The 27,850-nt window shown below is 41.9% G+C and overlaps 1 protein-coding gene across 2 annotated transcripts in view; it reads left to right on the top strand.

The window, feature by feature from the left end:
* Positions 1–27,850, top strand: part of PIWIL4 (piwi like RNA-mediated gene silencing 4) — a 45,161-nt gene that overhangs the window by 15,311 nt on the left and 2,000 nt on the right. Inside the window, exons 8-17 of one of the 2 annotated variants that reach the window (XM_058687437.1) lie at positions 770–881; positions 5,265–5,388; positions 7,803–7,920; positions 10,458–10,569; positions 13,303–13,487; positions 15,657–15,729; positions 19,753–19,953; positions 21,138–21,241; positions 24,577–24,647; positions 26,023–26,176. In XM_058687437.1, coding sequence (XP_058543420.1) covers positions 770–881; positions 5,265–5,388; positions 7,803–7,920; positions 10,458–10,569; positions 13,303–13,487; positions 15,657–15,729; positions 19,753–19,953; positions 21,138–21,241; positions 24,577–24,647; positions 26,023–26,176 — 1,254 coding nt within the window. The remainder of the gene's footprint in view (positions 1–769; positions 882–5,264; positions 5,389–7,802; positions 7,921–10,457; positions 10,570–13,302; positions 13,488–15,656; positions 15,730–19,752; positions 19,954–21,137; positions 21,242–24,576; positions 24,648–26,022; positions 26,177–27,850) is intronic. The other variant, XM_058687438.1, reaches the window with a different exon arrangement.

The following is a 27,850-nucleotide window of genomic DNA, read 5'->3' as shown; positions in this document are numbered from 1 at the left end:
TTACACTTCAAGTTGTTTTTTCTGGGTTATATAGCAGGGCCATAGGCCTGGTTGTCTTCCATACCACCTGAGGAGAGAAGGCCACCCCTTGATCCTCTTGTCATGATTGCCAAGAATTAGCTTATCACACTATTCCAGAGTAACCTTGCAAAGAACCAAGAGCCTAGGAGTCAGCTGACAAGGAGGTTCCTGTCTTGCGGCTGGGGCAGCATGCAAGAATATTCCAGGCCACACAGTGCCGCAGGGGGAAATAGACTTTAGAATGATCTTAGCCAGCCTGCTTTGCAGTTTGGCTGAGGGCCAGCCCTCGATGGGAGATCACGTGGGATACCCAGCTGGCATGGTTGATCAACCTTCTTCAGGTGCTTTTTAGCAGAAGAACTGTCTGGGAGCTCAAAAACTCTGAGTGATACCAGAAGCTGATGGGAAAGCTTTGAAAATGGGAAAGCTTTGAGCAATGCTTCACCCTTTGAACATATAGGAATAATTTATCTGAAGTTAGAGTGTCTCTCATTGACAAAGATTGTGGTCTAATGACTTCCTTACCAGTTTTGTTGGAGAATGGAGGTCTTCCTGTATCCTGAAGAGTTAATGAATGCTCTTCTCAGATAAGATCCAGTCATTAAAAAAAAAAAAAAAAAAAAGACTATTCTTGTATTATTATTGTAATTTCTGAAATTCTGGAGTCTAATACTTTGAATTAAAGCTGTAGTGAAATAGCCGCTTGTATGATTTGGAAACATTTGTGAAGATTTCTTGCATTTCCCAGATACAATAACAAAACCTACCGCATCGATGACATTGACTGGTTGGTGAAGCCCACGCACACCTTTCAGAAGCAGGATGGCACTGAGATTACCTATGTGGATTACTATAAGCAGGTTGGACTTTTGTACTTTATTCTGGTCTCTCTTCCTCTTAGTTTAGAGAAGTCTCTCTGTTCCTTTCCAGAGCTAACAAGTCCCCCAAATTGTCAGGCTGAGACAGCTTCTGACATAATTCTTCGACTTGTCTCTTCCCCTCCAAGCCTGCCTTCCCTGGCTTGGCTCAGACCTGATCCTGTCTCCTGTTGTCTTTCTTCCTGTAGTCTGAGTAATTTCCCTTAAAAGCGTATCTGATAATGTCATTTCCTTGCTTAAAGTATTTCCATGACTTTGTAGTACCTTAGAAGCCAGTCCTAAGCTCCTGGGCAAAGCCCCTTTATGATCTGGCCACTTCCTGCCACTGGAGCCTCATCTGTTACCACTTTCGTTTCCTTTGTTCTGCTGTGCTTATGTTTGTGGTTCCTTTAGTCAGTTACTCCTACCCACCCCCCACCCCCTTGCATCCTCATGCATGTTACTTCCTCTTCCTGGACTGCCCTTCACAGCCAGCCAGTCAGTCATCGACACCCTTCAATACTCAGCTCAGCCGTCAACTCTCAGGCAAGCCCCATGGCACTCTCCCCAGGGGCCCCTTCCTGCATTTAGCCCCATCACATTATCATGGGCAGGATGTGAAGGGTCTGACTTCCCTCCTGAACTTTGGGCTCTTTATTTCTGGATACCCAGGGGAACACGGTGCCTTGCCTTGCACGTAGCAGATACTCAAACATTTGTTGATGGAATCTCCCGCTGCCTCCAGGAGCGTGATTCACAATTATCACCATCACTGTTACCTCTACCCCCACCTTCTCCTCTGAGTTCCTTACAGAGGCTCCTTCTCTTTAATGTACAATCGTATTTCGGTCTCCAGAATCTCACAGATATTTCAGAAAACAAACACATAGCAAGAACTCTTCCTTTCTATACTTTCAAGAATATATATGTATAATTTTTTTTTCCTTAGCTGATTTCTTTGGAAGGTCATCTTCACTGGCTCCAAGCACCTCTTCTGTTCTTCCTCCCTGAAAGCTCCGTAGTCTGGCATCCAGTCTGCTGCTATGGAAATAGCTCCCTTTAAAGTCAAATTCAGCTACTGAACTTATTGTAAGGGGCTTTTTGTGGCACGTGACACCAGTGACCACTCCCACCCGACTGAGTGGCTCTCCTCTTTGACTCCTGGGCACAGCCCTGATGGCTTCCCCCCAGATTTTGTTGTTGAGTTTCAGCCTCCTTTGATGCTTTCCCCTTCCTTTCCCTTCAGGTGTTAAATGCGATTATTCACCATGGTTCCCTCATATAGGATCTCCTCTTCATATCTCCAGACCTCTCAAATACAGTATTTTTGCCCTTGTTCATGAATTATACTCATTTCCATTTTCAGACCATATTTTCATGAATGTCCTGCAGGCATTTCAGACTAACATCATTCATTCTGAATTCGTTGTCTTTCACACTCCCGTTTCTCCTTGGAAATTCAACCTCTTGCTTCCGTCCTCTTCTTTACCCTCACCTGCTCATTCAGTTGTCACCAACATCAGTCCTGCCTTCTTTATCTGTGGATTCTCCCAGGACCCCATCTCCCTTCCCCAGCCCTATAACCACTGCATGAATGCAAAACGGCTCACGGATCCCCACCTGGAAGATTTGGGTCACCCCCTTATGGTGCCCTTGCCCCAGCTTTGTCTTCGCTGTGCCCTGTTATCCTAACTGCCCTGTTATCCACACATCTTCCTGAAATGCTACCCAGAAAGGTGGTTAAGAGCATAGGCTATAGAATAAGGTACTCCTGGCACTGGCTGTGTGACCTTGAGCAAATCACTGAACCTGGAGGGTCATCTGTGAAGGGGAATCATTGATCTGCCTTCATGGGGCCTGTAGCGCAAGCATAGAATGAGGTAGCCGTGCCTGTAGAGTTTTTAGCCCAGTACCTGCACATGGTGAACACTGGATAAATGCTGGAGACCCGGCCCCTCTTTTCCCAGCCTCCCCTTTCTTCATCTCTGGCATCACACACTTTGGTCCCATCTCACCTTTCAGCCTCATCTGTCACCGCATTGCCACCAGGCACCCCATGCTGCTGTCACCCCATCCACTCGCTGTCACTAAATGTTTCTCAGCCTTTGCTCGTGGCCACTAGACACTGGCATAAATCCACACCACACCTTTCCCCTTCACCACCAGCTAAACCCTTAACTTGCAAGTCACGTGTCACCGCATTTGCAAAGTCCTCTCTGACCTTGCTTCCTGTCACATTCACAGAAGAGCTAGTGATTCTCTTCTCTGAGCACTTGTATCACGCATCATGTTGCTTCTAGAATGTCTTCCTTGTAGAACAGGGATGGCATTTGGCTAACCCGTGATGAATAGTGCCTAGCAGAGCATCTTGTGCATGATGTGCTCCATAAGTGTTTGTTTATTAACCACCAAGTTTGTTGAACATTTGGGTTTCTTTCCTGCATGATTAAATTTGTTCTTCCTTGAACAGAGGTATTTTTAGGACCTGTGACATTCTGAAAAGAGAATCATGGTAAAATCCCACTCAACTTTCTTTGTAATGAGTTGCGGTTCACTGCATGTATGTTGTAATTAGGGAGAAAAAGAAAGAAATTGTGCCAATTCTAGAATGTCTTCCTCCCTGTCCCAGGGAAAGGAACACTAAATTACAATGTAGTCAACTCTCAAAGTGGACATCTTGATTTTGACTTTTATATTTCTCCATTTTATTTTGTCATGAAAAATATTTTCAAATGCTAAGAAAACTGGGCAAGGGAGAAAGTAAAGATTACCTTATGACACAGTTTAGGGGAGACAGTTCTTGGCCACGTGCCAGGTAAATGCAATACCCTCTTCCTGGAACATGCCCCGGCGAATCTTTATACTCCCGTATTCCCTTCAAGGTGCTCTTTTGGGCTCTGCTTCCTTCGTGAAGCCTTCCCTGATTTACCATCCATGTATTGTTTTCCTACCACCACCTTTCCTCCCCAGGGATCCAGTACTGAATGGTGTAATAAGCAGAAGTTCCCAAGTCTTAGAGGATAAATCCTGGCTGTGCTGATTTCCAGTTCTGGGACCTTGGGAGGGTTGTTTCACTTCCCGTGATATTTCCTCGTCTGTGGAGGGGATGAACTAGTATCTGTCTCATAGGTTTGTTGTTAAGATTAAGTGAGGAAAAGTAGAGGTGCTTAGCACGTCATCCTTGTACTTCTCATACCTTGTTTGTAGAAGGTGTAGTTGTATCAGGTAGGGATTGTGCCTCTTCCATTTTTGTGTCCACTGTGGTAGTGGCGTGAGATGTTTACTGTACTGACAAAGTCACGTACCAAACTCTCCTTCTATGAAGACTTCGCCAAGCTTTTTAGCTATAGCATTCGTTGCAATTAGCACTTCAAAGGGCAATTTCCTGAATTGTTTTATTTTAATGACTAGAAGTCCTTACTGAATAGAGAAACTCTCACTTCTTGCCTCCTTAATTATGATTATTGATGTCAGCATCACGTAGTGCCCAGGCATTTTGTAGATTATAATTCCAGTTGTTCTGTCATTAGTGTTGAGTAAATTACACCGGAAATGAGTGGTAATTGGAACCTCTGCTGTTGGAAGGTAAATGAACTTTTGGCAAGGTGAGAATGTTGAAATTCAAGGTTAGGAAGGGAAAGGGGGTGGGATAGGAGTGAACAGTTGCCAAGGACTCATTAGAAACCAGACACCATGCTAGTGGTTTATGTCAGATGCCTCTGAGCTACTGTTCACCTCATTTCATAGATGAGGAAAGGTAAGTTAACTTCCCCAGTGTCACAGTCCAATTAAACAGAAGAGCCAAGGATCAGGTTCACATTTGCCAGACTTCAAAGCTGCTTCCCTATAACATCAGGCTGTCCTGGAAATTAAGGAGACAGTCATGCTTTTTGGGGAAATCTGAGGTTCATTCAATATAACCCACACCCCCAATTTGTGTGTGGATATTTTCAGAATGACTATAGATGCTCAGAGCCAGTTAGTTACACATGGAGTTGCAGGCCTCAGTCATCAATAGTGGAAAGGCTGGCACTGAGTCCCCTCCACTGGGGCCACTGAACTGTGTACACAGCCAGCTGGAGGCTGTTCTGACTCTGGATGAGGCAAGGAAATAACTTCTTTTCTGTTTTAATCTACAAAATGCCTGGGCATCGCATTGTAAAAGATAATCATTAAAATCATAACACTGACTCTGAGAAGTAAAAGACGAGTCCTAGGAGGGAAGTAGAAATGAGTGGGTAACCATAGGGATTCCTAGGGATTTTTTTTCTTTATTGGAAAGATTTATCTATTCACTTTAGGATTACCTTGTGGCTTATAAGCAACGATGCTTATTTTACAGTGTTTCCATATTAATTTTTCCCTCATTAATCTTGCATTCTATAGCAATATGATATTACTTTATCTGACCTAAACCAGCCAGTGCTTGTTAGTCTGCTGAAAACCAAGAGAAATGACAACACTGAGCCTCGGGTGGCCCACCTGATACCCGAGCTCTGCTTTCTAACAGGTAACGTTTATGCTTTATACTCTATCAGTCAAGCTCTTGATCCAAGGCTCAAGGCATACGCTCAAAGCATATCAAGGCTCAAGGATCCAGGCAGTGGGCAGCTAGTGGAGTGCCAGAGCATTCATTTAACCCATGGACGGTGGGCCCACTAAGTGATGTGTTTTATAGAGGAAAGTGGGAGGGTAGAGTGCCCTTTGGAAATTGCTTGGCACAATAGGGGTTATATGCTTTTTTAATCTCATGCGTTCTGTTTGTTACTTTGACATAAAAGAGGCCACCAGATATTTTCTGAAAACCAAGCTTCTCTTTTTTTTACGTGCACTATTCAGTCTTTTATGTATGTATCTTGAGCCACTTCATTGAGGTAGTGATTGACATGTCAAAAGCTGTGCATATTTAACTAATACCATCGAATGAGTTTGGGTTAAGTGTACACTTAGAAAACCGTCAGCACCCTGAAGGTCGTAGGCCTGTCCTTCACCTACCAAAGTTTCTTGCTGCTCCAATTATTATTATTATTATTATTATTATTACTATTATTATTATTTTGACGCACACTGTTCTATTTGACTTCTGTGTGATTTAAGTATAATTATAATTATCTCCATTTTATGAGTGAGGGAACCAAACCTTGCAGATTGCTTTAAGTCCCATGCCTTTTAATAGGCAGGATTAGGATTTAAACTTTTACCTGTTTGATTTCAGATCTTAATTTCTTTCTTATGGTACCTCTCACCCCAGAATAAGAAAGGGGATTCTAGGGAGTCAGTTAAGCTTAGAAGTAGAAACCTTTACTATGATGTTATCCAGTTAGAGAGCTAAAAGGGAGTAGCCAAAAAACCAGTGTGAGTTAACTTTATTTGTGAGAGACTCTAGAGGTGCTAGTAATTAATAAGAAATAAGCTCTCAAGGTTAAACTCTTCTAATACAGGAATAGTTTACAAATGGTAACACCATGTATACTGTTACCTCAGGGCCTTTGCATTAACTGTTACCTGTGCCTGAGTATTTAAAAAAATTTTTGTATTTATCTTTTTAATTCTAGTATAATTAACATACAGCGTTACGTTAGTTTCAGGTGTACAGTATAGCGATTCAACAATTCTGTACATCACCCGGTGCTCATTTGGATACGTGTACCCTTCCTCCCCTTCATCTCTTTCACTTATCCCCTCACCCACCTCCCCTCTTGCAACCACCAGTTTGTTCTTCATATTTAGGTGTCTTTCCTTTTGTTTGTTTCTTTTTTTTTCTTTGTTCGTTTTTTGTTTCTTTCTTAAATTCTATGTATGGGTGAAGTCATGTGGTATTTGTCTTTCCCAGTCTGACTTATTTGACTTAGCATTATATCCTCTAGATCCATCTATGTTGTTGCAAATGGCAATGTTTCATTCTTTTTTATGGCTGAAAAATATTCCGTTGTGTATGTATGTGTATGTGTGTATATGTCTGTATATACACACATACACACACACTAGATCTTCCTTATCCATTCTTCTATTGATGGACACTGGGTTGCTTCCATATCTTGGTTATTACAAAGAATGCTTCAATAAACGTAGGATGTATATATATTTTCAAATTAGCATTTTCATTTTCTTCAGGTAAATACCTAGTAGTGGAATTGCTGGATCATATAAAACCAAGCTTGTCTTTAACATTTTTGAGCTTCCCTAGCATAGGAAGCAATATGACTTTGATTTTCTTCAGGTACATTGTTTGCATGGTACCAAAGTGATCCTTGTTTTCCTTTTGCATGAGTTCTAGAAAGTAATCCTCACTCTACAGTAGAATCTGAGTAACTGTCCCGAGTACTTTTGATCATGTTCACTTGATTAATAGGGTAGGACTAAGCAAGGAGGACTTTCTGCCTTTTGCATTTTGGGAATCAGTTACGATATGTATATATTTATTTCACAATTAGAAAAATTAATAAGGATATAATATTTGAAGGAAGGGATGATCCTTGTTCATGGTATTCTAGATCTGCACAGTCCCATATGGTGGCCACTGGCCACATGTGTTTAGTGAGCCCTGGAAAAGTGACTGAAGGGCCAGCTGGAGACATGGGAGACATGCTGTGAGTGTAGAATACAGACTGGATTTCTAAGACTTAGTATGAAAAAGAGAAAAGAGCTCCTTAGTTTTTATGTAGTGATTGCATGTTGAAATGATAACATTTTGGATATATTGAGTTGAGTAACATATACTATTCAAGTAACTTCATCTGTTCTTTTTGGCTTTTTTCCAGTGTGGCTGCTAGAAGATTTAAAATGACACGTGTGGCTTGCGTTTCTTTTGCATCCAGATGCTAGATCTGAGTCCATTTAAGTGGAAAGCTTACAGTCTGCCTGAGCTGGGCTGGGTTACATTGCATGTTCATTTTTCCACTTTGTTTTCATTTACATTAATAGGGCTGACCAGCCAGGCAACCTCTGACTTCCGGCTGATGAAGGCTGTGGCTGAAGAAACACGCCTCAGTCCTTTGGGAAGGCAGCAGCGCCTGGCCAGGCTTGCTGACGACATCCAGAGGTACTGGGCAGCTTTGTGGGGTCAGAGGGTGTCCTTCCTAAGGCCTAGTTTATGGAATTGGATGGTCTACAAAACGTTTCATTCCTTGATGAACATGTCTCTTTCCTACTGACTCAGAGCAAGGCACTTTTGAATTGTGTTGGCCGGAACCAGGGGTTCACCCCAGATGCTCAGGACTACAGCCTGCAGGGGGGTGGGGGGGAGGTGGTTGGGGCCCATGCTGACAGAACTACCACCCGGCTTCAACAAGATGACTCTTGCTTTCTTCTTTGTAAAACATGGAGGTTTGGGTAAAAAATTGAATGAAGAAAAATGTGGTAATTTAAAAAACAAAAAACCCCCGCCACCTCAGCCCCCCAATATTCACGGTCAAGAATGTTCAGTCTCAATATAGTGGCCTCAGCACAGTGACCATTAGAAGATTTCTACTGTGTGTTCTTTAAGCTTAGGAATGCTGTGTGCCCTTTGGGTTAGCCCATCTGGCCCTCAGACTGCACTCCTGTCCTCTTTCTGACAGTTGGCTGTCTCTTGGGATCCCAGCTGCTCCTGTTTTCCCTTCTGACCTAGTAAAACTTCACTGCCCCCTGCTACAGCCTCATGTAACTGTAGGACATATGTGGCTAGTGCCCACATCTTGAAATGATCACATTTTCAACTTACTGAGTTAACGGCATATATTTTAAAAACAATTTTATTTGACAGTTTTTACTTTTGTAATGCAGCTATTTAGAAAATTTTAAATTACATATGTGGGTTGCTTTATATTTCTACTGGACAACATTGTAGAATGGCCTTTTTTTTCTTTAAAGATACAAAACTTGGAGGACGAATTTGGAAATTTATGTAGACTGAAACGTGTGTGTGTGTGTACTCAGTGAATGTTTGTTTGATGCGTGAACGAATCCTGATTGGTGTATATCATTTCAAATATTTTTAAACGCATGTAATAATGTTCATTTTAGGAAAGTGGCATAGCACTGTGCATTGTGTTTTTTTTCAGTTTTTTTTAATGTTTATTTCTGAGACAGAGAGAGACAGAGCGTGAGTGGGGGAGGGGCAGAGAGAGAGGGGGACACAGAATTCGAAGCAGGCTCCAGGCTCTGAGCTGTCAGCACAGAGCCTGACGCGGGGCTCGAACAGACAGACCGCGAGATCACGACCTGAGCCGGAGCCGGACGCTCAACCAACTGAGCCACCCAGGCACCCCTGTGCATTGTTTTTGTAACTTTTTCTTGAACATTTCCATAGGATAAATGTGAATCTCTAATATCATGCTCATGATTTCATAGTTTTCCATTTTGTGGCTATGCTTTATGTCGTTCATCCTGGGTACCCCCCAGGCTTATGCCTGCTTGAGAAGTTTCCTGGTTCTGTCCCCTTATTCTGGGCTCTGGCTTACTCTTCCTGCCGCCTCTCCCTGCCACCTTTCAGGAATCCCATTGACTTCAACCCAGTTTCCTGACTGGAGATTACCCTACCCATCTCATCTTGGGCAGATAGCATCTGCCGGAAAATAATTCCAAGTATTCAATGTGACTGGACCACACATAGCATTAACAGATGGAAATAATGAGCCGTTGCACAGAGTCACTGTAAAGGGGTTTGAGCTCTCTTAAGGAGAGAGGGGAGGCTTTACTAGGCAATGCATGGGTCTCATCAGTGTCTTCAGTGAGTGCCCGGCTTATCATGTGCCGGCTACCATGGAGGCCGGGAGGTGAAGTCGGTACGGTACCTCTCCTGAAGGAATTTACAGCTTAATAGAGATGACCGTGTATCATAATCCAGTGAGGTTATACATCAGCTGTGGTTAAGATTTACTAAGTTATAACCTTGAAGTACTATACAAATATAAAGCAGTTAATGTTGCTAATACTAATATTCTCCCCATGATCTTCCTGCTGCCATGTCTATCCAATGAGTCTTCTGAAGCCTAAGTCCATACGCTCCCTCCTTTGTCATCATTCATCCACTCCTAGGCCAACTAATTCACATATTCCCAGAAGACATCTCCACCGGCAGAAGCTCCATAATATCTCTTTGTTAGCAAGTTTATTATCAGGAAAAATAGCTCACATTTATTGAGCACATTAGCATGTGCCCAGTCCTGTGGTAGCAGTTTCCAGGTGTTGTCAGTTTAATCATTACATCACCCATTTGAAGGAGTTAACTTTATTATGCCTACATTTTGCCAATAAGGAAACCATAACTTTAGAAGATTTGAGTCTTACTCAAGGTCACATATTAGGAAGTGTGAGCACTAGGAGTTAAACCCTGGTCCGTCTGGCTCAAAGGCCCGTTTTCCTAACCAGTGTGCCACATTGGAAGCCTTCTCCATCCCTGCATGTCCCAAATGGGTTCAGTTGTCCCATAATTCTTTTGAGCAGGGGAAAACAATGGTGAGTAGAAATGAAAGTCAGGAATCCTAAAAAATAAAAAAAAATTAGTCCTTGACTAATTCAGTAAGTTATAGTTCTATCTCTAATAATTAAAATTCCTTAGAAGATAAGCGCTTTAATGATTTAAAACTCTGTCAACAGAAACAAGGATGCTCGTTTTGAGCTGGAGACCTGGGGGCTGCATTTTGGATGCCAGGTGTCTCTGACCGGGCGGGTTTTGCCTTCGGAAAAAATACTAATGCAAGACCACGTAGTAAGTGCTATGATTTTATTTTCATTTAAAAGTATTTGCTTGAGTATGTGTAAGTTTGATCATATGCCAGAGTGACTAGTGGGCTTGTAATAATCATTTAGTTTCTCTAGGGCCATGTCCATGCCTTCCCTTTGTCCTAAACCTTGACGTCCCCTCTGTTTTCAATCTGAGTGTACTTCTGAGGCTTAGCACCCACCGGACACGATTTGGGTCAGTGTGGTGTGGTTTCACACTTAAAAACACATTAGAAAATGGTATTTCAAGCTATGGCAATTAAAATGTTCCCACCTATTATTAATTGTTGCAGTGCTTTTGTGTCACTACATAAAAGAAAAAGAAAAAAAAATCTATAGTACCCGAAAACTTTTTTGGAGCTGGCGAAGGTTAATTCCAATAGACTATGTTTCTTGATGCCAGGTTTCTTCCCCCCCCCCCACCCCCCAAGTGAAATGCTGCTTGGTTGCTATCAATGTGAAGAAACGCAGGGAGTCCGTCCCCAGCCGTAGCGTTTAGGGAAAGAGGCACTCTGAAACCCAAGGAAACACATCTCAGTTGAAAAAATGAACCCATTTTATGCAAAAATGGTAAATTATCTTTGCACTTTCCCCTCTGTTTTTGCCCATTTTAAAAGCTAATTACAGGTGCACCTGGGTGGCTCAGTGGGTTAAACGTCTGACTTCGGCTCAGGTCATGATCCCGTGGCTCGTGGGTTCAAGCCCTGCATCCGGTTCTCTGCTGAGCCTGGAGCCTGCTTCAGATTCTGTGCCTCCCTCTCTGCCCCTCCCCTGCTCATGCTCTGTCTCTTTCTCACTCAAAAAAAAAAAAAAAAAAAAAAGAACAAAAAGCAAAAAAAACCAAACATTAAAAAAATTTTTTAAAAACTTAAAAAAAGAAAGATTTTGGCTAGAAGTCAGTAAAAAGAAGCTCAGTTTCAGTTCCACACATGAAACAGGATTTAAATATTTAATGATCCGTCTCATCATCTCTGTAAGTAAAATCATATTTCTCGGAGCTTTTTTGTTGCATTTTTTTTTTTTTTTTTTAGTGTGGAAACAGGTCTCCATAGGAGAAGAGGCATTAAAATAGGAGAACCTGCCCGCTAGTGGTGGTGGTGACTGGGCTAGAGTTGACTGTGTCATGGGCTTCCAGACCAATTCTGCTTTTCTGAAATTGGGTTCTAGGAACTGAGTAGAAGAGAGGCTCCCAGGCCTCAGAGTGAGCCTTGGACATTTGTCCTCGGTCTCTGTTAGCCCATAGCAGGTAGGGGTGTAGGTGAGAGTGCTGTGGCTCTCCTCATACTGGTGGCACTGGAAAGAATGAACCATGACTCCAGATGAAACCACTGATGGAGAGCTAACCTTTCCCCTTCATTCTTTAAGGTCGCCTCCTGGACCTGGCTGAGTCTCTTCCTGGCCAGCTAATGCCACCTAATGGCAAGGCATTATGAGGGTGCCTGTGGTTGGATTTCAGACTGCTTGGTGGAAGGTGCCCTGATTGCAACATCAAGAAGACTGATCTAAGTCTGTCACTAACACCAGCTGGCTCCATAATCTCTCTCAGCCATAGCTTTGAAATCTGTAAAATAAGGGGATTTTAATGCTTCTTAAACATTCATATGCTGATGTATGAGTCCAGATTCTGGTGCAGTGGGTCCAGAATGGGACCCAGGACCCTGCATTTCTTTCTTTCCTTTTTTTTAATATTATACCATTCTTTTAAAAAACTTTTTTTTTTAACATTTATTTATTATTGAGAGAGAGAGAGAGAGAGAGAGACAGAGCGTGAGCATGGGAGGGGCAGAGAGAGGGGGAGACACAGAATCCGAAGCAGGCTCCAGGCTCTGAGCTGTCAGCACAGAGCCTGACATGGGGCTTGAACCCATGAACTGTGAGATCATGACCTGAGCCTAAGTCAGATGCTTAACTGACGGAGCCACCCAGGTCTCCCAAGAGCTCTGCATTTCTAACAAGCTCTCAGGAAATAGCCATGTTGTTACAAGGCAATACTGAATAGCAAGGGATTTGATTCAGGGTGGTCCTTTTAAATTCTAACTGGCTCTTCCTAGCTCACTATACCAAAGACATTTCCATTCATTTCCGGTCTATGGATATAAGCAGAAGGCTAGTGACCAGTCCAAAGTCTCCCCTCTTCAGTGCCGGGAGCTGAGTTTTCCAGTCACCTGGGGGACCATCCAAGAGTGAGAAAGGAGCCTGTGCCCTGGCCTCATCTTTGCTCCTAGACATAGCTACTTCTAGCATAAAATACACTCTTAGCTACCCTGTAGCGTGTGTGAGTTGTAGTGTAGTGACCTGGAGTAGCATTTGACAGCGTTTCTATTTGAGGTAGCATTATGCCTAAAGAGACTGAATCAGACAGCCTGTTTGCTTAGGGATTCCCATTAAAGGGCACCCATCCTAGAGCTGGAAGGGAGCCCAGAGATCCTTGAACCACACACCTTTCTTTGCACACAGCGGAAGTCCGTGAGGTAAAGGGCCTTGCCTTCTGATCTGCAGCCGGGGAGTGGCCGACCCGGTGGGGGGTATGGGGGGATGATCAGATGCCTCCACTTCCAGGAAGTCTGTGTAATCTGTCCAGATGTGCAGTCTGTGAATAGCAAGTGGTACTAAGTAGCTCTCGTAGGACAAACTTGGAACAACCACCTTCATGCTGTCTTTGTTCAATCGCTTTCCGAATAAATGAGTTCAACCCTTTCATGATCATTATTTTTCTCAGTGTCAACCTGCGTCTGCAGCTGATTGGTCCAAGGATATGCGAAATTGCAAGATTTTAAGTGCACAGTCTTTGAATAGATGGTTGATTCTATGTAGCAACAGAGCTGAATATGTGACTGAGAACTTCCTGCACTGCTTGAGAAGAGTTGGAAGTTGCATGGGATTTAATGTGGACTACCCCAAAATGTGAGAATACACAGAAAATCATGCCAACTTTTTTTGGTATATTAATTGGGTTTGGTTAGAAGATCAGAAATAATGGCTCATGTAGCTACAAAAGCTTTATCTCAGTAAAGTTTCCTAACACAAATTACCAAAAAAATAGTTCTAAGTAGATTTTGCAGTGATTAAGTTTTTATAGTTAAAATATATTTTATATTGGTCTTTGTAAAACTGTTTTCATAGTTCTTAGGCAATAGTCTCATTATCTCCAAATCTTTTCAGTACTGGTTGGGGCATAAATCCATTAACTTTTTCTCCTTAATTCTTTCATATCAGTTATTTATAAACCTTAACAGCAAACAGGGTATTGAAAAATGAAAGTTGCATTTCCTGACTTATGTGATAGACTTTACGCTTTAAAATTTAATGTAAAAATAGATCTAAAATAACCTTTTCTGATTCTGTTAACCGTAGTATAAGATTATTTAGATAGTGTTCTGATAAAACCAAGGGCAGTTAGCCTTTGAACATTTATTGAGTATCTGCTATTAGATACTATGCCAGTTGCTGGGGATGACAAAGATAAATAAATTGCTTCCAGTTTAGTAAGGGATCCCCATATACACAATCACACTCAAAATTGGATACTCTTTGCTTTAGAAAAGCAATGAAATTGCTCCTGCCTCATTTTATTGAGCTTGATATGCTTCATAAGGAGGAATGCATACTTCATTTTGTTGTTATAGTGGAGGTGCAGTGTCCTAATTGGCAAGGTGGGAAGTTATTCTTTAAACACATGGTTACTAATTAATTACATCAGCTGTACAAGCATTGTTGAAAGCCATGCTCATTTTACAACCAAGTCTCACTTTCCACTGTAGTTTAGAATTCTCGTCTTATCACATCTGTTAACAAATCACCTGGTTTGAGTTTCACCTGCTCTAATTTCTCTTAACCTATGAGCTAATGAAGCAGGAAAAGATTAATGAAAGAAGCCACAGTCACAGACCCGGGGATGACATCACAGTCTTCTTTCTTACATGAATTCCAAGAACAAGCCCTTGCCACGTTCTGTTCTTAGCCTGTTTTATCTGAAAGCCCGTATTTTATTCCATCCTTTTTCTTTCCCATGAAGCATCCATTTACCTGTTAGATTTTTTATATGCACGGTTTCTCCCATCTGAAACATTTGCCTGATGAGTTTAGAAAGAATGGACAGTAGGGTAGTCACAGAGTCTGCATGCAAGAGATCAAACTGGAAAAGTCAGAAACATTTAATTGTTTTTACAGAGCTGCAGGCCATTCCTGTAGCTCAGTTAGAATCAGTGATCAGGAAACAGCCGTCCCGCCACCTGCTGGGCAAGTCTGAAAAGGCCACTGGGCATTAGGACACTCCAATTGTTCATACATATCAGAAGCGGATTCTACATAAAGAAACCAAAGCTGTGAAGTCGTCTGTGTGGGAATTATTTCTGTAGCGTCTGGCCCCTAAGGTAAACACAGGACAGTTAAGTACTTGCTGCCTAATTGGTTGAGGCAGGCTAAATATTCCAGGCTCCAAGCAAGCTGTCACTGAAAGAAAAATCTTTCAATCTGAATCATTTTGATTAGCTGAATATCTTGGTCTCATTAATCTGATGATTTTTGAGACTTTTATTTTAAAGTTCTCATGGGGATTTGGTATTAGAGAAATTTTTTTTTTTAAGTTTGTTTATTTATTTAGAGGGGGGTGGCAGAGAGAGGGAGAGAGAATCCCAAGCAGGTTCCACACTGTCAGCGCGTAGCCCAACTCGGGGCTTGAACTCATGAACCTTGAGATCATGACCTGAGCCTAAACCAAGAGTCAGACACTTAACTGACTGAGCTACCCACGCACCCCAGTGTTAGAGAAATCTTAATCCCAATTCAACTCAAACCAGCTTCAGATGCTTGGTGTTGAGGCTTGTGATGTCAAAAGCTCACTTTCAACCTCATTTTGGAAAAACAGAATTATTAATTGTAGGGGTAACATATAATTGAGGAAATTGCATTTTCCACCAAACTATTTTTAGGCTAATAAAAATGATTATCACATATTTCTGGTGTATCTTGTAGTGGGGATTATAAAATTCTGTTTGGAGTAGTTTTGACTCTGCATGTTATGTGCTTCTAAAAAGGGAATTACGTATTGTCAAAATGAATCTTTTCATGTAGCATAAAAGCACAAGAAAACCCAGCTGCATTCTTTAGCGCTGTACAGAAACATGTTGATCCTGATGTTCAGTTGGTAAGTATAGGATAATTTTGGTTTTGATGTATAATTTTTATTTTTTCCTTATATCTAACAGTCTTCTTTCCTTGAAAGAATGAATGTGAGCATATTCTCCCATGGTATGTTTGCAAATTGCTGTGCATTTCCCCAAGAACCCAAGAAAGGATTAATCTTAGCATTTTAATCAATATTTTATTTCCTTTTCATATTTCTAATATTAATTTTTAAATACTTGTTTTTACCCCTGTCTCAGTCTCTTGGATGTCTACATATTTTTAACTTGTTGGGGGCCATCTTTTATTTAAGATTTAAGATAAAGTGACTCCCATCTTACCCCATAAATGCTGGGTACCCAGTGCTCTCTCCAGTTTTTTGGCAGACTCTTGGAGGGCTTAGGTTTTTCCATGTCACCCACGGCTGCTTCCTCTGAATTCTTGCCCCCTTTCCTGAGTGCCGTCTCCCCCTGCACTGCATCCGTTTCCACAGCTCTCCCATTTCCCAAAGTGTCCTGTGTGTGTGCCCCTGTGCAGCTGACTTTGCAGAGGGTTTGCGTCCGAGGCAAGGTTACGGCACACCCCAACGTCCCAGACGAGTTACAATTGACATCCTTGCTCTTAAGGCTCTCTCAACCATGTCTCTTCTCCCAGGCCTCAGCCTCCCACCGCACAGCAGTGTCTCTTACTTACCTCGCTCACGCTTCTGGGCCCCAGCATGCCGGTCCCCATCTCCTGCAGAGCAACGTAGCCGTCTCTGTTCCTCTTTTAGTCAGACACAAAAAAGGCCCATAAGGATGTTATATTAAACAAAGGGAATTCTAACCCTAAGAGCGTCTTTTTTTTTTCTTAAAAATAAAATAAAACTTAACAGAAAGATTGCAAGAAGAGTGCAAAGAACTCCCAGATACCCTTCATCCAGATTCCCCAGTTGTTGACATTTTATTATATTTGCTTCATTGTTTCGTTCCTTCCCTCCTGCCTGCCATCCTCTATCTATCTACCTACCTACCTATCTACTTACCTACCTACCTACCTATCTACCTACCATCTTTTTTCCTGAACCATTTGAGAGTAGGTTACAGACTTGATGCCCCATTGCCCTTCTGTGCGTATTCTCTACAAACAAGGTCACTCTCCTACAGAACCATAGGACAACCATCCAAATCAAGAAACAGTAAGACCAGCTAATCCACAGACTCCCATTCACATTTCTCCATTAGTCCCCAAAATGTCTTCTCCAGTGAAAGGATCTAATGCATTGCATTTAGTTGTCCTGTCTCTTTAAGACTCTCCTTCAGTCTGGAACAGTTCCCTAGTTTTCGATGACTTTCCAATTTTGAAGGGTCTAGATGAATTACTTTATATAATATCCCTCAATTTGGGTTTGTCTGATGTTTGCTTATAATTAAATTCTGATTATGTACTTTTGGCGGGATTATCACAGCAATGATTCTGTGTTCTTAATGCATCCTACCAGGAGGTACTCCATTAGTTAAGGTATCTGCCAGGTTTCTCCACTGTACATTTACTCCTTTCTTTGTTAAGCAGGTGTTTTTGGTCTGGCGTTTTGCAGGGAGACACTTTGAGACTATGTAAATCTCCTGTTTCTGATCAAACTTTTACCTCTAGTTTTAGAATCCATTGATAATTCTTGTCTTTTGTTATTATTACTATTTTATTTATGTATGTGTTTATTAACTTAATTAGTATGCAGCTTTGTATGCCTTCTACATTTAGTGGGTAGCCTTATGTTATAAGGAAGAACTTTCTCTTCTCCCCATTTCTTTGTTCATTTATTTTTATCAGTTATGGATTCATGGTTTCCTGTTTTATTTACCAGCTGATAGTCGATTACCAATATTATTTATTTTGATGCCCAAATTGTTCGCGATTTTGTTGATTGGAGACTCATTCAGGTTGGCTTCCGTGACTTTTTGACATGTCCCCATTGTTTGGGGGACACTTCCTTACCATCTGGCACAATAAGGTATTTCAGGTTAATTTTGAAATTTTGCTGCCTGGCTCTGGAATTAGGTATTTCTCCAATGAGCCATGATTACTTTTGGTAGAGAACAGTATTTAGAAATCAAAATCTGGGGGGTGCCTGGGTGGCTCAGTTGGCTAAGTATCTGACTATAGCTTAGGTCATGATCTCTCAGTTTGTGAGTTCGAGCCCTGCTTTGACCTCTGTGCTAACATCATGGAGGCTGGAGCCTGCTTCAAGTTCTGTGTGTCCCTCTCTCTGCTCCTCCCCCACTCACGCTCTCTCTCTCTCTCAAAAATAAGCATTTAAAAAAAATCAAAATCTGGGCAGCTGGGTGTGCTTATTTGGTAATGGGGTGTCACTGCCCCCAGACTTTCTCAATGGGCAAAGCTAGGAATATTGTGTACGCGTGTGTCTACATACGTATACTCAAACACTGCTGATCCTTGAACAATGTGGGGGGTTAGGGGTGCAGACTCCCTGCATAGTCCAAAATCCCCATGTGACTTTTGACTCCCACAAAACTTAACTCCTAATAACCTATTGTTGACTGGAAGCCTTATAACATAGTCAATTAACACATATTTTTGTATTTTATGTACTATATACTGTACTCTCACACAAAAGCTAGAGAAAACACAATGTTATTAAGAAAATCATAAGGAAGAGGAAATACATTTACAGTACTGTATTATGTTTATTGAAAAATCTGCCTATAAGTGGACTTGCATGGTTTAAACCTGTGTTGCTCAAGGTTTAGCTGTATATGCATACACCCTTACATCTCTGTTACTACCATGTCTGTCTATGTATATATTGAAAACGTGTTCACACTTCCAGTTCCAGTCCCAACACCACGGGAAAACATTCTCCATTGCCATATTTGTACCTCCCTTCTCTGATAAGGGGAGTGTGGCCCCTGTTACCCTCCACTTATCACTTCACATCCTTGTCCCCTTGTAAGCAACCAGTCTCACTTGTCTCCCACCTTCTTTCGGCCCCCATCCCTGTTCAACCACTGCCTTGGTCTGATGCCTACCTTGCTTGGCTCCAAATTCGTAGGATGGAAAGCAGGAAGACCCCCTAAGATACATTTCCCTATTTTACGTACTTAAGTGTAAGTAATTTTGGCCCTTCACATTATGATTTTGAACAGATCTATAGGTGAAAAATCTATTTGTTCTCTGCTGGTCATGACAGTGCCTGTTTTTTTTGTATAATTTGGTAGGTGTTGAAGGTAGAGAATAAAGGGTGGAAAGGAGATGGAAACAGGCCAGGAGAAGCCCTTCCGAGGGAAACACCTGCTAAGAAACAGAGGTGCTGGCAGAGATGGGTGGAATTTAAAAATACCTGAGGACCTGAAGCTTCCTTCTCCTTATCCCCCCCCCCCACCCCTCCACCCTGCCATAGCCTTATTCTCAGGTCACAGTAAACAAAACAATTGTGGTTGGTTTCTTTTATTTTGGTTGTCTAGTACCTGCTGGGAAGGAGACCACCCTGTAAGCTAATCCTGCACTTGGCCTATCTGTGGGCAAGGATGGGAGAGGGATGGTGGGATGAGGGTTGGAGAGCCACAGGAAAAGCCAACAGGGGGTGGGAGGGAGCTGGAGTAAGACCTAGGTTAGGAGGGAATTTGAGGAGCCTAACAATCAAATCAGAAGAGCTAGGAGGAAGGGAAAGCCAGCGGGTGGGGGGTTGGGGGGCTTTGGAGCGGGACTGCAGAGCCGATGGCTGATAAAAAGGCATTTCAAATGGGATTGTCAGTGGTTAAAGGCCATTTAACACAACTGTAGGCATTTTAATATTTGTTTCTTGGGAACTTGGAGGCAAGATGTTTAGAGAACCCATGTGTTCATTTTTTTAAAATTCTTATTTGTTTATTCATTTAGAGAGAGTTGGGGAGGGGCAGAGAGAGAGAAACGGAGACAGAGAATCCCAAATAAGCTCCATGCTGATCATTTTTTTTTAAAGCTACTTAAAAGCTACTTTATTTTAAAGCTACTTCTAAACATAAGTAAATTGACTTTTTTCTCTTCTTTTTTTTTTTTTTCCTTTTAGGTAATGTGTATTCTACCTTCTAATCAGAAGAACTACTATGATACCATTAAAAATTATTTGAACTCCTTCTGCCCAGTGCCCAGCCAGTGTGTGCTCACTCGGACCTTGAATAAACAGGGGATGATGATGAGTGTCGCCACCAAGATTGCCATGCAAATGGCCTGTAAACTCGGAGGCGAACTGTGGGCTGTGGAGATCCCTGTGAGCAGTCTGTCAGTCTTTTAGTAATCAGTCCATTTATTAATTTAAAAATGAAATCCGAGTACGAGACATTTTCACATGATTCCAGAGGTATTTGTTTTGTGTGGTGGGTTTGTTATTTGTCCGCTCTGGGTTGTGGCATGACACAAGACACCGTCCAGAAGGTGAGGTGAGGCTCCTGTTCCCCAGGAGCTTTGAGTAAGCTGATAACAGAATGTTTCATGAAAGAGAATCTAGGTTGGCACAGCCTTGCGGGGTGGCTTGATCTGGAGCTTCCCGCTGCCACGTAAAATCCGTGCCCTCTGGCCTCTACTTTCACCTACTCTTCGCAGTGCACTAGCTCTCAGAGTAGCCCCGCACCCTGGAGGGGGGCCTCCCCACAGCTTGGGGAACCGGCAGAGCTATGATTTTGAACTGTGGTGGGAACTGAGAAAATCCATGTCCACTGGGGGAGGAAGTGAGGGGGTGAGAAATGAGGGGATGTCGTCCATTCCCTTCCATTTCCATAACCAGGATGTGTGCGCTGAGCCCCAGCTGCCCCCCTGGAGGCTCATGGCCAGTGGCAACTAGGATCCCTTAGACATCTGAACAATAGGGAGTGGACTTCCTCTTCAGATCCCACCAGCCCAGAAGCCAGGGATAAATGACTGATCACTTCCCCAGAATCTCTTGAGCCACACTAAGGGCACTTGTCCACCTCCACAAAGGATGGTAGCTATTTTGCACTCCAGTGAGTCTCTTAAGCAAATTAGGTACCGTATTCATCCCTCCATCTTTTTTTTTTTTTTTAAGTAGATTTCTTTATTTTGAGAGAGAGACAGAGCTAGAGGGGGAGGGACAGAGAGAGAGGGAGACAGAGAATCCCAGGCAGGCTCTGTACTGTCAGCACAGAGCCCAAGGAGGCTCAGACCTATGAACTATGAGATCATGACCTGAGCTGAAACCAGGAGTTGGATACTCAACCAACTGAGCCATCAAGCCCCCCACCCCACCCCATCCCTCCATCTTCAAGTCTCTTTGGTTTCTGTTTTAATGATCTGCTTCATCTGGACCTTGATCTCCCTGGCATATAGCTTAACTTAATTTAATAACCAGGGACAGTTTTTTTCAAAACTTCATATGAAGTCATCATTTGGGGAAATAATGTCCCATTTTATTAAATCATGAAAAATTTACTTCTACAGTTAAAGTCCCTGATGGTGGTCGGTATCGATGCCTGTAAAGACGAAGTCAGCAAGGGAATGGTGGTGGTTGGATTTGTGGCCAGCATTAACCCCGGAATCACCAGGTATTTTTACAATTACCCCAACATATTCCATAATTATAGTTTGCGGTTTAACTAAAAACCATGCAGCAGGAAACAGTTTGTATTCTTCCCTCATTTGAAAAATATGAACATTTTAGTCATAAATTATACTTACATATAAAGTGTGATTGATAATATTAAGATAATATGTAGCCTTATGAAAAAACTATGTTTATACCCACATTAGGACAAGCTAATACTCGTATGCCAGGCAGCTTCCTCAAACGATGGATGATAGAAATTTTCATGTACTTATTTTCTGTACATGTGCACTGTATTAGGTACTGTACTAGGAACTTATATCCAGCAGCAAGCTTTGGAATCTGATTGCTTGCTTCTGTGTCCCGATCTGCCACTTATTCTGTGTATGACATCTGGCTATTTAATGTTGCCGTGACTTAGCTGTGGTCTCATGTAAAATGGGCATGAAGATGATGCCTATTTCTTTTTTTTTTTTTAATTTTTTAAAATTTACATCCAAATTATTTAGAATACAGCACAACAATGATTTTTCAGGAGTAGATTCCTTAGTGCCCCTTTCCCATTTATCCCATACCCCCTTCCCACAACCCCTCCAGTGACCCTCTGTTTGTTCTCCATATTTATGAGTCTCTTCTCTTTTGTTCCCTTCCCTGTTTTTATTATTTTTGTTTCTCTTCCCTTATGTCCATCTGTTTTGTCTCTTAAAGTCCCATATGAGTGAAGTTATATGATTTTTGTCTTTCTCTGACTAATTTCACTTAGCATAATACCCTCCAGTTCCATCCACATAGTTGCAAATGGCAAGATTGCATTCTTTCTGATTGCCGAGTAATACTCCACTGTATATATATATACCACATCTTCTTTGTCCGTTCGTCCATCGATGGACATTTGGGCCCTTTTCATACTTTGGCTGTTGTTGATGGTGCTGCTATAAACATGGGGGTGCGTGTGGCCCTTGGAAACAGCACACCTGTATCCCGTGGATAAATGCCTAGTAGTGTAATTGCTGGGTCGTAGGGTAGTTCTATTTTTAGTTTTTTGAGGAAGCTCCATACTCTTTTCCAGAGTGGCTGCACCAGCTTGCGTTCCCAGATGATGCCTATTTCATAGGGTATTTATGGAAGTTACATAAGATAAAATGCTTAAAACATAGCCTCCCATAGCAGATGCTCAATACATGCTTGTTGTTATTAACACTTGAAGGCAGTTGATGTAGTTGTTCACACAGCTGCTGAAAACATAAGCAGGTTTGGGGATAATGCATTAAATACTGACTCATAGTATCTATTTAATTGTAGTTCCTAGAATTGTTTCATTATATGTAACTAAGCAATGTGTTTTGAGGCTATAGGAACTGTTTGCACCATATTTTATTCCTGGACTTAGGTTATTTGATGTACTCTATTAAGCCTGTGGTCAGGTATATATTTGGGCTGGTGAGAAATAGGATAAGTAGCAGTGTGCCTGTGACTTCATTCCAGGTTGTGTGAGATCCCTGTTCCATGTGTCACTTAATGTGACACATTAATGTGTTAATCAAGCAGGAAAAGGACTTCCAGTTTGTTAGCCACATTCCTAATTGTGTCATTATTGGCATATATAATAATGTTGATGCGCACTTACACAAAGTCATGATCTTCATTTTGCAAGTACTTTTGTTTACTTAATGTCTTTAACAATAGAACTTCTTCTGAAATTTAAATAAGTTAATCATGTTCAGATTTCAAGTCCAAAAGCCTCTCCTATGGAAGTGGAACTTTATGCTTGAGAAATCTTTGAATATTTTTTTGTTTATTTGTTGTTGTTGTTGTTTTTTTACTATGTGATTCCATTTATTTATTTAATTTTAATCAATTAATTTAAATTTTAGTTAAAATACAGTGTGGCATTTGTGTCAGTGATTCAAGACTTACATATACCACCCAGTGCTCATCCCAACAAGTGCCCTTCTTAATCACCCACTTAGCCCATCCCCCTCCCATCTCCCCTCCAGCAACCCTCAGTTTATTCTCCGTATTTGTCCCTTATGGTTTGCCTTCCTCTCTGTTTCTTATTTTATTTTTTCTTCCCTTCCCCTATGCTGTTTTGTTTCTTAAATTCCACGTATGAGTGAAATTATATGATACCTGTCTTTCTCTGACTGACTTATTTTGCTTAGCATAATACACTCTAGTTTTGAATATTTTGAAAGTAAATTTGGTAAACTAATAAATTCCTTTATAATAATAACATAGTGTTTCTATTTATGATTGCTTATCTTGTGCTAAGTACTTTATATATATTATCTAATTTAATTTTTATAACAACCTTGTGAGGTAGTAACTACCTTACCATCTTGTGTGTTTCCTTGGTACAGATGAGGAAACTGAGACTTAGGTTGACGTAGCAGTCACATGGCTGATAAGTATGCCAACCAAGATTTGAACCCAAGCGTGTCTGATGTCAGCACTATGCTTTAGTTTCTCTTATCGATAAATTTCTTTTGAGGGGAGGTTTTTAATATAGTTATGATCGTATAACATATATAGGCTCATGAACATTAAATTTGCTCATAATATCTAGTTCTTTTTATTTTGATTGAGCTGTAATGACATACAACATTGTATGTTCATTTGTTGTGTTTCTCAGATTCCACATAAGAGTGAAATCATATGATACCTGTCTTTCTCTGACTAATTTTGCTTAGCATAATACACTCTAGTTCCATCCACATTGTTGCAAATGGCAAGATTTCATTCTTTTTCATCACTGAATAGTATTCCGTTGTATATATATGCTACATCTTCTTTATCCATTCGTCAGTTGATGGGCATTTGGGCTCTTTCCATACTTTGGCTATTGTGGATAGCACTGCTATAAACATTGGGGTGCTTGTGCCCCTTTGAATCAACATTTTTGCATCCTTTGAACAAATACCTAGTAGTGCAGTTGCTGGGTCGTAGGGTAATTCTATTTTTAATTTTTTGTGGAACCTCCACACTGTTTTCCAGAGTGGCTGCACTGGTTTGCATTCCCACCAAAAGTGGAAAAGTGTTTCCCTTTCTCCGCATCCTTGCCAACATCTGTGTTTCCTGAGTTGTTAATGTTAGCCATTCTGACAGGTGTGAGGTGACATCTCAGTGTGGTTTTGATTTGTATTTCCCTGCTGATGAGTGATGTTGAGCATCCCTTCATGTGTCTAATAGCCATCTGAAGCATCACATTTTCTTTACCCATTCTTCCACTGATGGACACTTAGGTTGTTTTCTGTTTCTTCATTTAATTCTAATGCGTTTATGGTAGACATTTTGAAGTTGGACATTCTTTTCTTTTCTTTTCTTTTCTTGCTTTAGGTGGTTCTCTCGGTGTATCCTTCAGAGAACGGCGACCGATGTTGCAGACTGCTTAAAAGTTTTCATGACCGGTACTAAAAGTATAGCAGTGGCGGTGGGCCCCAAGCGCTATTCCTTCAGGCCCCAGAGTCCGCGTGCCTATAGCAGACCAGATGGCGGAAGCAGACTCCCCAAAGCCTGCCTGAGTCAACCATCACCCAGATGGAGATTCCCAAAGCTGTATCCTGATCCACGCTAACAGATGCTGTAGAATTTGCATCTGTCATCTGTGTATGATAAACAGAAAGCCTCTAAGAGGCAGGGGAGTGTGTAGCTGCTGGTGGCTCTGGCAAGCAGTGTGAAGGCCAAAGGAATCTACCTGGAGAGACAGGGATTATGACAGAGTGCTGTGAGGTCTAGAAATAGGAAAGAAGCCTGTGGGGTGGGGATAGGAATGCTGGCAGATGAGGGCTGGCATCGCAGGAGAAGATGGGGAAGAAGGCAGACAAGGAGGGGAGCCTATTCACAGTGGGGGTACAGTGGGAACAGATATCTGGGGCTCCCGTCCCCTGCCCAGTCCTGGCCAGGATCTGGCTTTGCCACTCCCTGTAGTACTTCTTGTGTGATTCACTCCGTCTCCTGATCCGCATTTTCCCATCTATAAGTTTGGGAAAGGGGTGTCAGTATTTTTTCCCAAAAAATTGAATTTGCTGATATGTGTTGGTTACGGCCTTACAGATATGATCATCTTCTATTGAACGCAAATGGATTTCCTGGACAGTGAACTCTTCTAAAACAGTTGCACAGTATATACATGAAAACAATTATTATATTACTTTGCCCTCACTTCAAAACTTGGTTCTTTTTTTCAAGTAGTTGTGAAAAGTTTCTGTTGAGTAGGAGTTACTGTCTGGTCTCTGCTCTTTAGGCAATTTCTAGTTGGAGTGGGTGGAAATGTTTTCAGAGTTCATATTGTCAGTGTAACTTAGAATCAAATTGGGTGAGTCCATGGTAAGAGATGCTTCCAGGAGATCAGCCACGTCCTCTCCTTATGTTTTCATAATTATGCTTATTGGAGACGAAAATGACATGAAATTATCCAGTCTGTATCCATTGATAGCATGTGAAGAGTTGAAGAAACTAAATTAGTATTAATTTGGTTTTGGGAATTAATCTTTTGCACGACTTAATTTATTGCTTAAATATTAAAATTTTACTAAAGGGATATGTTAAGTTTAAGAGTATGTTTTGCCACAGAAACCAGTATGATTCCTCAAATAGCAGATGCCAGATGTTAGCCCTAAAGTTATCCATTTTTATATTAGTGCAGTCATGACTGAAATTAGGAATTACCCTATATTACAGTGGTCGGAAATAATGAACTTAAAACATTGAACTACATGGGAATTTTGTTCTTTATTGGCGTTGGACAAGTCATTCTTTTCTTCCCGACAACAAATTCTGCAGGAGCACTCAACAAATGGTACAAGCACAACCATGGCTTGCCGGCACGGATAATTGTGTACCGGAATGGGGTAGGGGACGGTCAGCTAAAAACACTGATTGAATATGAAGTTCCACAGCTGCTGAGCAGTGTGACAGAAGCGAGTGCAAACACCAGGTATTGAGTTACGTTTTTTTCCCCACACTTGCAACCAGGGCACATTTTATCATAGCTATTCAGATTATTGCACTCCAGCACCTTGTTTTCATGCGGGCGAGCTTTGCTCTTGTCTGCATCATGTGAGTACAGCTGGACGGACGGGTTTCCCCTAGACTGGAGGGTGGTTGAGATGGTCCTCTGTGAATAGGGTGGCATGAGCCTGGGTGGGGGCCCCCGGAAGAAGGCAAGTGTCCCCCAGAGCAGCTGACACTGAGACTCAGCACGAGGGTGAAGACACTTCATACATATTGCTATGCCGCGGGATTAAACAAGCGGTGGTTTCCAATTCGAGGCCCAAATCCACACCAGGGGCTAAAGTCCCTGCCGTGCAGGCCCTGGTGTGCAGGTGGAGGTCGATGGAGGTGCTGAAAGGAGTGTGAGGGCAGTGCAGGCTGCGCTGCAGATGGAAGTCAGACCGCCCTCACCTCCCTTGCCACGTTTCTTGATTCAGTGTTGCAGTACATTTTCCTCGGTGAGTACGTCAAGTGGCGGGTGCAAGAAGAATATTAGAAGTGGCAATTCGGGGAGGATGATAATCTTAAATGGGCTTCCTAAAATATTCGGAAGGCATCCTATTCCAAGCAGGGCACAGCATTCATCCGTCAGGTGTGACTGTCATCACCACCATCAACCGAAGTTGCAGCCACAGGCCACAGGGGGACTGAGCCTTGACCTCACCAGTGACTGTCAGAGTGGAGGGAGAGCACGGTGGCTTGGGGGGCAGTGTCATCTTCCCCTGAGTCCAAACCCTAACAGCCAACCCTATCTCCCTCCCACTGACCTCAGGTGACTGCGCAGAATCACAAGTATGCAATTTTGGGCTAGCAGGAGTGAATTTAGCAGCTGACGGTGCTGAGGAGTTTTGTTGCAGTATAACATCAGCTTTTGAAAGTTTCAATACTGAAAACCAATAATACATTTTTAAGATAATTAAACTGCTTGAAAGTGAAATTTCACTGCAATCTTTGCCTCCCAAAAGCTCCTTTGGGAATTATGGCCAGTAAATGGATTTGACCCTGGCTTTACTAAATCCCGACTTTAATATTTGATCATTCAACATTTGGCACAAATGTACATTTGGTCTGTCCATCCATCCCCCCAGGTGTGTGTCTTGCAGGGTTCAGAAGCGATGATCTGGGGAATGAGAGAACTTGCGGGTCTCTTTGCTATTCAGAAATTGAGAGGAAGAGTGAAAGTGAAATAGGGACACTATTGCTAATGGAAAAAGAAATCTTGTCTCTGTGGAATATTCTGGAAAGCCCTCCTTTAGAAATGTGAATTGAAGTTCGTTGCCCTATTAACTGTTCCTCCCTGTCCCCTTCAAATGATACAAACCGGCCAAGTGACTGGACACACCACACTTTTGCAACAAGGACGGACAGTCTCTAATTTTAAAAACTATATGGGGGGGCACCTGGGTGTCTCAGTCGGTTAAGAGTCTGACTCTTGATTTCAGCCCAGGTCATAATCTCACGGTTTGTGGGTTCTCTCTCTCTCTCCCTCTCCCACCACCCCCCAAAATAAATAAACTTTTAAAAAATAAAAAAAACTGTATGCACCTCTGAGGGAGGGGATAATTTTTATTTTCTTCATTTTTGCAGTGTTCTTCTAATGAATGAATTTATTTATTTA

The sequence above is a fragment of the Neofelis nebulosa genome, chromosome 10, assembly GCF_028018385.1.
Source record: "Neofelis nebulosa isolate mNeoNeb1 chromosome 10, mNeoNeb1.pri, whole genome shotgun sequence".
Lineage (NCBI taxonomy): Eukaryota > Metazoa > Chordata > Mammalia > Carnivora > Felidae > Neofelis > Neofelis nebulosa.
This window is presented reverse-complemented; position numbering and strand designations above follow the sequence as displayed.